General features: G+C 46.2%; 1 protein-coding gene across 5 annotated transcripts in view; it reads left to right on the top strand.

The window, feature by feature from the left end:
* Window positions 1-925: 925 nt before the first annotated feature.
* Window positions 926-11,257, top strand: part of SORCS1 (sortilin related VPS10 domain containing receptor 1) — a 485,789-nt gene continuing 475,457 nt past the window's right edge. For 4 of the 5 annotated variants that reach the window (XM_028513156.2, XM_028513155.2, XM_036027270.1 and 1 more), the window contains exon 1: window positions 927-2,182. In XM_028513156.2, the coding sequence (XP_028368957.1) occupies window positions 1,625-2,182 (558 nt within the window). In that variant the 5' untranslated portion in view covers window positions 927-1,624. Of the gene's footprint in view, window positions 2,183-11,257 lie in introns of all 5 variants that reach the window. The other variant, XM_028513157.2, reaches the window with a different exon arrangement.

The raw sequence follows: 11,257 nt of genomic DNA, 5'->3' as shown, positions 1-11,257 counted from the left end.
AGATTTTTCAGTAAGGTTACCTTTGCAAATGCAAAAATGGGCAAAGCCATAATTTTGGAAATTGCACTCTTTTGCATTCATTTATTCAATCAGTAAATATTCATTGACTAACTTAATCGTTTCCACGTGAAAGGAAATGTCATTAGACACTTGAAGACTACAAAGAAATATGAAGGTGTTTCATCCCTTAGAAGCAAACTTTCTATTTCAAAAAGGCTTGGATATCGAGAAGTTCTTTGTAATTTTCAAAGCCCATTCACCTACTATAAATCTTCATCTGAACTTTTTGAACAGTAGCAGGGGAACTGGGTTGGGCAGACATTATAATCATACAATTACAGAATTTTAGGAACGGAAGACATTTTAAAGGTCGTCTAATGCAACCACTTAACTTGAAAGCGCAGGAAAGCCAGAGATGGAGGCCCCACAGCGAACTGGTGGTGGAGCGTCTAGACGGAGCAAGTTTGCTAATGAAAATCTAAAGCCATGTGTGCGAAGCTCTGCGCTAGGCACACATGACACGGAGAAACGGAGCACCGTGCCTTTCTTGTATTCATTGCAGACAGATCATAGATTCATAATAAATGTTTATTGGACCAATGACTTACATTTCTTACCCCTCGGGCAGTGTCAAGCACTGAGGATATACTGATGAACAAAATAAACTGGCCACTTCTCCCAAGTTGCACACTATTTGGTCTAACTGTCCTCAGTGAGTTTGCAATCTCTCAGGGAAGCCAAGACACATGCCCACAAAATGCAGGGAAGACTGGGTTCCAATACACTGAATGCTTTCCGAGGTCAGGGAAGGAATCTAAGCGCGGTAATTGATGGAAATGCTCCCCCCTCCCCCCCCCCCCCGCCCATCATTTAATTACATCATTCTCTGCGGAGGCCTTTCCGGGATCTCCCCCGGGCTTGGACACAGATTCTGCTCAAGGTAAGGTCAAGATGCCAACTCATGGAGACTAAGGGAAAAATCAGGAGCCCAACCATGTCTGTTTTCTAAACTGGAAAAGACCTGGGTGAGGACCGGGGAGAGAACAGCCCCAGAGACTGACAGAAACCACAAAACTGGAATAGGAAGTCTCCAACGCTGGGACCACTCCGCGAGCTCCGGGCTGGCCGCCCCCACCGGAGGCGCGCGCGGGCTCACAGAGGAGCCCAGCGGGCGGCCGCGCGGGCGCAGAGCGGGAGGCGGAGAGGAGCGGGCGGCGGCAGCGCCGGCGAGCCCACGGGGAGGGTCGGCAGCGCATCCTGTCCCCGCAGCCACCCGCGCACAGAGCAGCTCGCGAGCGGGACGCCGCTCCGTGAGCCCCGGCAGCGCCCGCCCGCCCTCATTCCCGCGTTGCTTGCCAGCGCGCCAGCGCCCGCTCCGCCCGTGACTTCAGTTCTGCTCCACCCCCGCGTGGCGGCGGCTCGCTCGGTCCGAACCCGCGCTCCGCACCAGCCCAGCCTGGGCGAGCGGCGGCCACCTGCCCGGCGCCGCCTTCGCCCGCCCCACCGCCTCCCAACTTGGATGGAGTTGGGGTCCTGAGCACCTGTCCTCCACAGCCGGACAGCGGAGAGCCCCGCGCCGCCACCTCCGGTTCGGGACGCCCTCCCCGCTGCTCTCCGCTCCGCGATGGGAAAAGTTGGTGCCGGCGGCGGCTCCCCAGCCGGGCTGAGCGCGCTCTTCGCCGGCGCGGGGCTCCTGCTCTTCTGCGCCTCGGGCGCCTGCGGCGGCGGCTCCTGCTGCCCCCACCTGCACCCCAGCTCCGGCCCACGCTGGGCTCCGACCCCTGGAGCTTTTTTTCACCAGGGACCGCGAGGCAAGCCTCCTGCCACGCCCCCGCCCCTCCTGGGTCGCCCACTGTTCGCAGTGGCCCCCGGAGACCGAGCGCTGCCCCTGGAGCGGGCCCGGGGCACCGGGGCATCCGTGGCGGCTGCTGCACGCTCTGGCCGGAGGAAACGGAGTGGAGCGGATCCGGAGAAGGCAGAACCAGGAGAGGGCTCGAGTAGAAGCCCCCGGGGAGTGCTCAGGGACGGAGGGCTGCCGCAGCCTGGGACTCAGGAGCGGGACCCGGACAAAGCCACTCGCTTCCGGCTGGAGGAGCTGAAACTGACCAGCACCACGTTCGCGCTGACGGGCGACTCAGCACACAACCAAGCTATGGTCCACTGGTCTGGCCACAACAGCAGCGTGAGTAGACTGGGACTGAGGGCCAAGGGGTGAAAGATGCGATCCGGTAGAGAATTTGGAGAAATGGGTTTTCTGGACTGGAAAGGTGCTGCAAAGTCCAGTCGTGGCTGTTACCTCCCCGCTCCCCGCCCAGGAGTTAATGATACCTACCTACTAGGTAGAGGACTCCCCCCCGCCCCCGCTAAAAAAATAATAATAAAAATAAAATAATAAAAAAATCATTCGAGTCCTCTCCAAACCCCAGAGATTTAAACAGCAGACAGATCCCTGTTTCCTGCTTCTAGGGTCGCACTGGTGCAGTACTGTGGGTCTGAAGCCGAGTCGGAGGGGGTTAAATAAAGTGTTCTGAATGTGGAGGTGACAGGGTTAAATTTCCAGGGAGGCTGACATTCCCCCAAGTGACTTCCTCTTTACTTGCTAGACTTATGGATGAGTGCAAGTAAAATCAATTAAGACTTTATTTGAGGATTTTTCTTTTATTTTTATGCAGAGCTACCGGCCCCCTCTCCCCTCCACAGGGCAGAGAAATGCATTTGATAAGGGTATGCCTTAATGTCTTCTCTGTGTCTGGAGACCGACCTGGTGCCTGCAAGTTTCAGGACGGGGACTCTCCAGCATCGCCTCCCAGCACCAGCCAGTGTGTGTTGAGAGCCGGGCTTTTCAGCCTGTGAATGAGTGGTTGTTCTCTGGCATGCTCGGTCCCAGGAAGATCAGATATATCCCAGTGACAACAACTCCCTGTTCTTCTCCGTTGCCTGACCTCCTCTGGTGAGGAGCATAAATAAAGACTTAGCCTCCCGTTATGAAGGGAGCAGAGCGGTGTCCTGGTTCCAGGAGGCTGACCCTGGGGAGAGTGAAAGCCCATGAGTGTTGTTGGCCAAGTCAGGGAAGAGCCTGCCTCCCTGGAACCTGAGTAGCAAGCCATTCCAGCCCAGACTGCACCTGGAAACTTCAATGAGCTGAAATAGTAAAGAGCCAGCTTTGATGGCAACAACGGAAGGGGATTTAAAAGTGTGGAAACCTCTCTAGGCTGCCGTTTAAGCAGACAAGATCTTTCAGAAGATCATAAAAAACTAAGGATGGGTAAAATGAAAGGAAATAAGTCAAAGTTTCAGCTTCCATCAGGTTTGGCGATTGTAGTATTTCTAGTGCATCTATGCAGCTTGATACCTTTCAAAATGTTTTCAGTTGTGGTGTGATTGCCAGAAACCTCCCCGGGGAAGTGCAAGTTTAGTGAGTTGTGCTCATCGTCAGCTTTTTAATGAAAGTTGTGAACATTTTAAAATAACGGTGTGTCATTATGGAGTCCTTGGGTGCATACATATAAAGTGTTTTAAGGCAATCCTGATAAATAGTGTTTTGTATTGATGTCTCTGTTCTGAGAGCATCATCAGGGTATTCCCTATGATTTAGCTTTCGTGACGGAGGCTGTGGTTTTTATATGGTTCTCAGGACTGGCTTAATCAAATAATTGAAGCTGACTTCATTTCACTCAAGTTCTAGAGACCCTTGCCCTCATTCCTTACCTTACCTATTATATTTTTCATATCATAACTACTGATATAATAATAACTGGTATTTTTCATATCATAAAATTAATCACCCAGTTTGAACTCGAATCTTCTTAAACTAATTGAATAACTTTTGCATTGCTTAAGTGATTAGCTCAAAGCTTCTGGATTTAAGGGGAGATTTTAAACACATCAAACATATTAGATCTATTGTATCAAGGAGTAAAGGACTTTGGACTCAAAGTATTTCTGGCTTTTAACGCAATTCAGGCTGTAAAATATCACTCACCCATTAGACCTCTCCTTTAGTTCGTCTCTTGAAAGATCTTGGAAAGAGCGAGAAAAGGAGAGTACATATTTGGCAAATTTTACACTCCATTTAAGAAATGGCGCCAAGCACTGCCAGATTTTTTTTTAAATTGTGCTTATAAGCCCAGTAGGGCTTATTAGGGCCAGCACTTAGAGGGGCAACGTGCAGGGAAGTCTGAGATAACGTAGGGAGTAGTCAAAGTGGTCTATGCTCAAGGCTTGGGCACTCAAATCGTGTTAACTGATAATCAGATTTCTACTCTATTAAGTCACTTATTTTTGTAGGGACACCTCTCCCTTCCCACACCCCTATCCCTGCCTGCTTACACACATTTTTTTAAAGTGTATATGTACATATGGTAGAAGAAGAGAAATAGTCTGTATCCAGGTCCTCCAAAACAAAGCTGACCCAGATTCATAGGTGAGACAAAGTGTCAAATATTTTTTACAGGGGAGAAAGGTAGAAAGAAACTTTTTTTTTCTTTTGCCCAACTTGATGACATAAAAAGTAGAGTAGAGGCCTGAGTTCAAGTTCTGCTCATTTGTATTCGTGTTTTACAAAACAGGGCATCGTGACTGTAAGGTCTGGTACACCTGTTTGGAACTTGCATCCCTCCAGAATTAGAAATCTACTAACCTAAACCTGAAGACAGCATGGGGGGTGGGTACTGGTGGCCCTCGTTTTTTCACTTTTAGTTGTCTTCCCTTATACATGCATGCCCTGATGCATTCAGGGCTACAGACAGTACACATCCTAGGAACTCACCTTACCTTTGGCTGAAAGCCTTTGTAAGTAAGGCTGTTTCTGATGACAGTAATACCTGCATTAAAGGTGTAAATGTATGGTAATTCTAGGCTGCCTGTCAAACTTGTGGGAAATTCCAGGTGGTTCTCTCACCTCTTTTCCCTTCCCCTGCCCTCTCCAGCTGTTGGGCTTGTGCAGTTGGGTAAAAACGGGACTGTTTTGCCTCATCTGTGGGTGCGATGTGATTGCTCTGTACTGCAGTCTAGCTCATTGGACACTGTTGCTAGAGTTGGTGGAACACCTGGGGGCATCTTTTGGCATGAAAGGTGCTGGGTATGAATCATTTGTCATGAGCTTGGTGTCATAAGCAAGAACATATTGTTCCTACCCTACTCATCCCAGGCATGCTGTGCCCTGATCTAAATTTATACGGTATCCTTAGTTTGTTAAAATATATATTTGTCTGTGTATGTATGTGTGATGGGGCATGTGTTTATTTCTTATTTCCAGAGAATTTCAAAGTGCCACACTTATTAATCCTTATAAAATCCTTGTTAGGTAATAGGTGGGTGGCAAGTGTTAATACCTCTTTCATATTTTTATGCTAGAGTCAGTTTGAATATTTCAATTCACCACCACCATGTCCCCTTCTGCTGGAAATAGTGTTGTAATATTTGTTAACAGAGGCTTTTACTTGATGCATTTGGCCATTATGAAATCTTTAATGCTGCACTTATCATCGAGCATGCCAGTCTGGTTGGTTGTCGTACCTGTTTTCCTTCACTTCTCCTGGGACTGGAAATTTACCATCCACCCTTAGTGAATAAACTGAGTTGAGTCCAGCTGGGGTCAGGCATTTGGGTTTGCATTCCATCATCTCTCTTAATTGTCCTCAAAAGACATGTTGTTACATAGAGGAGGAAACTGAGGCTTTGTTAGGACTTGCCAAGAGAGGATACAAAAGGTCAAGGACTTGCCAAGAGGGTACAGAAGGTCAGTGGCAAAGCCAGGGACTGGCCCCAGGAGTGACCTGACTCCAAAACCCTACTGAATGGCTTGTCCTAAAGACCGGAAGGCAGGATAGAAAAACTCAGACATTTTAGAGTCCGTAGTTAAACAACCCTATCTTGGGTGGATTTCAGGTGATGGTGGAGGAGGCATAGTCTGAGCTGGAAGCTCCAAGTACTTGTAGAAAAGCAGGGACTGTAAAATGTGCCTGTCACATACACTCTTTACCTTAAGTAGTGATTTGGTTGTTCTCTTATCCACCCACCTCTTCATCTTTAGTGAGACGTGGAGTCTGCAACTGGTGACTCATTGAGCACGAGGTGACCTGCCGTCACTCAGCCTTCAGATCTGGTGTTCTTCAGGAACAGATTCCTTTCCTAAGTTGACTACGTATCTGATTTTATAGAGAGGTTGCTTATGAACACTTGATTTGGCTGAACATTTTGACATAGGTTTTTTTGAGCTGTGTTTTTTTTTATTGTTGTTCAGTTACAGATGTCCCACCTTTCTCCCCATTGCTCACCCCTAGCCTGTCCTCCCCCACCCCTACAGTCAATCCTCCCCCATTGTTCATGCCCAGGAGTCCTCTATTCGTCTTCCTTTGCTTGCCCCTTCCCTCTTTCTCCTATTATCCCCATTCCCTCTCCCCTCTGGTCACGGTCAGTTTGTTCTTTATTTCTATGTCTCTGGTTCTATTTTGCTTCTTTGTTTGTTTTGCTGATTGGGTTCCACTTATCAGTGAGATCATATGGTATTTGTGTTTCACCGCCTGGCTTACTTCACTTAGCATAATGCTCTCCAGTTCCATCCATGCTGTTGCAAAGGATAAGAGTTCCTTCTTTCTTTCTGCTGCGTAGTACTCCATTGTGTAAATGTACCAGTTTTTTGATCCACTCATTTACTGATGGGCACTTGGACTGTTTTCAGCACTTGGCTACTGTAAATTGTGCTGCTATGAACATTGGGGTCCACAGGTTCTTTTGAATTGTTGATTCAGGATTCTCAGGGTATAGTTCCAGCAATGGGATCACTGGATCAAAAGGCAGGTCCATCTTTAATGTCTTGAGTAAATTCCATACTGTTTTCCATAGTGGTTGTACTAGTCTGCATTCCCACCAGCAGTGCTCTAGGGTTCTCTTTTCTCCACATCTTCACCAGCACTTGTTGCTTGTTGATTTATTAACGATGACCATTCTGACAGGTGTGAAGTAGAGCTGTTTTTAAAAGTAAAATGATAAAAGACTTTAGCTTTCTCTAGAAGGCCACATAATTCCTTCTCTGGTCAATGCTTTATGCTAGTAATGAATGTGAAAATATGGCCACACGGACAGCAGTGGGTTTGGAAGCAGATTTGCATTCGAATGTTAGCTCTCCTGCTTATCAGCCCTTTGCCTCCAGCAGGACACTTAGATTCTTTGAGCTTCAGTCTCCTGAACGAAAATATGGGGTAGCACATCTTTTTGCAGGCCTTTTCCTGAAGATTTGACTTGTATATGAAGTGGCTGGTGCATAGTAAGTGCTCAAGAAATGCTAGTTCTTATTTAGGTTGAAGAAATAATTCTTGACTGGGAATGAAGAACCCTGGGCTATAGTCCTACGGTAGAAGAGGCTACTTATGTAATCGCAGCCTATTGAAATTTTGTGGCCTCAATTTCATCTTTTGTAAAATGACACTAATAGACCACAGCACCACTGAAATCCCTTCAGGTTAAAATTAATTTAATAGTTTGTTCAGTTTGTAGGTATTGTGCACCCACTACATTCAAGTGAGGTGCACCAGGAGCGCTGGGGATGCGGAAATGACACAATGACCTATACCCTTGACCTGTAAGTGAGCAAGCCTTTTATTTCATATAATTCTTCCTTTCCCTATTGTTCATACGTATATCTATTTATAGGAAATGTAGTCATTTGAGATCCAAACAGGCATTCATTTCACTGTGAATTTGCAGCAAAACATAGTTTATGGGGTTTATTATATTATATCTTTATGTTAAAGGTCTTGCTATCTTTGGACAAAAAGATTGCTTAATGTGAAATTAAGAAGTAAACTTCTATTATGGCATTTAATGGGATTTTCTAGAGTAAATTGGCATGAATGTTGACTCTGGGAACTTCATCCACATCCTTTTCAGGAGGGACCCAGAGACTCATAGGCTACGGTATAAATGCTAATGGAATTTTATAATTTAAGAGAATAGTAATCGCTTACATTTAAGGAGAGATGGCCATGTGGTAGCATTATGCTAAGGAGCTTACAGAAATTACTGAGTTTTAATTTTACAATTATGTATGGAGTTCTGATATTGGTCAGGCAAGGGTGACAGGCATGTTATCAGTGGAGCGATGCACAAAGATGGAAAGAAACGATGCCTACCTTCGAAGTGCTTTCGGTCTTGGGCCCAAATGTCCTCTGATGAAGCAGCAGGAGGGAAGTGTATTCTGAGGGTATAACATGCCGTAGAAGGTCAAGGGAAGAATGGATGTCTTCTTGCTGGGCTGGTCTTCAGGCTTTATTGCAGAGCTGGTGCTTTAACTGAACCTTGAAATGTAAAAAAAAATTAATTAAGGAATGGAGATTATTAGAAGGCCCTTTTGATCTGAATGAACGGTGTGTGGAAAGGTCGAGAGTAGAGATGTAAACATTCTTATCTATATCCAGGAAATCAATTTACGTTAGATGTAAACTATGTTTAACTGAAGTTTTAATCTTAGAAATAGCTTTAAAAATGTTTTAAGCAAAAGTATATACATCCATCTTCTAGTGAGTTTGGGTATATTCCAAGTCCAAAAAGAAAATAAAAACTTGTATGGTCCCTTAAAGACATGACTATCTTTATTTGCACGTGAAATCCCAGCCAGAATCATCATTGTTTCATTTTTACCTCGACATTTTCCACACACAGTTTTCACAAAAGGGGACTTCCTTTTGTTTAAGCTCTTGGTGAGGAATATTACTGGACAGACTGCTGGGAAAGTAAATTAGTTTGGCTCCCTGCCAGCTAATGTGGAGTCACTACACTTATGTAAACTAGTTGTCCTGTCTTCGTGTATGTCTCAATGTACTGGCCTAATTCTCAGTCTAGAAAGTGTGGGGCTTGTGCCTGCGTGTCTCAGAGGAAAGCTATCTAAATGACGTGGCCAGGGCAGCAGAGAACGGGCATGGTCTGCACGAGGTGAACCCAGGCTTCGTGGGGGTGTCAGGGTGACTCTTGAGAAGTGCCTGTTCTACTCAGGGGGCGGGGACGAAATAGTCAAGCCAGCCTTTGGCAAGAAACAACAGTGAAATCTGACACAGACAACAGCATGGTGATTACCAGAGGGAAGGGGCGGGGGGGCGGGGGGGGGGGCGGGTGGTGGCAGTAGGAAAGGTTATGGGGTGATAAATAGTGATGAAAGAGATTTGACTTGGGATGGTGAACACACCATAGAATATACAGAGGATGTATTATAAAACTGTACACCTGAAGCCTATATCATTTAATTAACCAATGTCACCCAATACATTCAATAAAAAAGTAAATTAAAAAAATAATAATCTAAAAAAGATGGATTCTCACCGTGCACAATTTATAAGGGAAGAACAGAGCCTATTCTGTAGGCTCTTACTTTACCTAAATTAAGGTAAGTGGGGGAGGGGAACATGTGAATGCTCTGTAGGAAATCCTACATGAAATTTTACACCTGTTTAGAAGATACTGTGTCTATTTCTATAGCACTTTAAAAAAAGTATTTTATTATTGTTCAGCTACAGTTGCCTGCATTTACTCCCCCACCAATCCCCCCCCAACCCCAGCTATCCCCACCTCCCTCCCTGCTTCCTACCCCCTCTGGTTTTGCCCATGTGTCCTTTGCAGTTGTTCCTGAAAACCCTTCCTCCTCCCCCCATAATCCCCTCCCATCTATTAGCACTTTTAAACGTGGCTATACCACTTTAGATCACTTGTAGCCCCTTTTCCTTGCAAAATGTGTCGGTTTTCAAAGATTGGAGCATTACTTCCATTCCCTCAGTTTTATTGTCACCACAGTCCTGTGAGATAGGTAAGACAGATACATACGTTTCTCAAACAGGGAAATGAAGGCGTTGCTGTGAAGCGGGTCAGTTAGTGGAAGAAGAGGGTCCCACTGGACGAGTGATGCTCGGTGTGGCCCACTGCTGGCTTTCCGAAGGCAAGGGCTTGGACACAGCTGGGGCCGCGCACCTGCAGGTGTAACGTTTGCCGTGCAGGCAGTTTGGGTATTGGCCAGGGAGCTCCTGAGTTCTAGGTTCAGCCATTCAAGTTATTTGTCCTGGCCTTCAGAGCAAGTGGCCTTGCCAAAAGTCATGCTCTTGGCATTGTTTAAACCTTTAAAAAGTGACCCTCAAAAGAGATAATGGGACTTTCTGCAAGTAAGGTCTCCAGCAAGAACCTGTCCACCCCTCTGTGTTTCACTGCTAATGGACTTTGGAGATAAGATTACTCACCACTTGAGCTGGTTGCAGCAGGGGGTTGGGTGAGGGAGAAAAGGGGGAACGCCACCTCTTCACCTCTTTACCTCTTTAATTGCCTTACACAGATAAAATCTACTTTAAAACAATTTTAAATATGGGCTCAGTCAAGGAACCTCGAGAGTCAATGTTTGAAAGCTACAGTAGTCACACTAAAGGGGTACCTGTTGATACTAAGGGGTTTCCTTTGCTCAAGGATTATAATTGAGTTTCCAGCCTTGGAGCTATTGCTTTTTCTACTTCTTCTAACTTGTGCAGGTGGAGTGGGGGAAGGGAGCAAAGAGAGTTTCCTGAATGCTAGAGATGGCTCTCTGTAGCCCAATAAGATACGGTGATTCTAACAAATTCTTCTTAACAACAGTAACATAAATAAGCACCAATTTAGTAAACGGTGTCCCTGGAAGTACATTCTAGAGCATCCCCACATCATTTCACTTCATCCTAACACCACACTTGCACACCAGGTATCACTAGTCTTATTCTAAAGCTGTGGAGGTCAAGGCTTAGGAACTTTCCCCAAGGCCACCCCCATAGAAGGTGGCAGAGCTGGAATTTGATTTTTGCCTTTTGTGGCTCCAAAGATTTTTCTTTTTGATCATGTTGTCCCTTTGTAAGGGTTTCTTTCTTGGTCTCCTTAGAGACAACTCCACATGTCAGTGTGGAGGGACAGTACGGGAACTTGGCATGAGCACCCTGTCTCGGGGTGCCCCCTCTCACGTCACCCCAATCGCCAGTCACTGACCTGGCACACTTTACTTGGTAATGAGCTGGTCCATCGTGCCGCTGGATCTGAGCCCTAACCTTTGTCTGTCCCCACGAGCAGCTCGTCGGGGGCTATTCCTGTGTGTCGTCTCGTCTCGTTATCCCAGGAGGATGTGTGGGATGTGCTGTTTCGTTTCTCCCTGCTGGCTAATGACCTGGAGTGACAGTGTGGACAACTCGGGCACTTTTTAAAGAAAGTGCTAACAAGATTCATATTATCAGACAACCAACTAATCATGTTGTGCCCTGGA

This window comes from Phyllostomus discolor, chromosome 5 (genome assembly GCF_004126475.2).
Source record: "Phyllostomus discolor isolate MPI-MPIP mPhyDis1 chromosome 5, mPhyDis1.pri.v3, whole genome shotgun sequence".
Classification (NCBI taxonomy): Eukaryota; Metazoa; Chordata; class Mammalia; order Chiroptera; family Phyllostomidae; genus Phyllostomus; species Phyllostomus discolor.
This window is presented reverse-complemented; position numbering and strand designations above follow the sequence as displayed.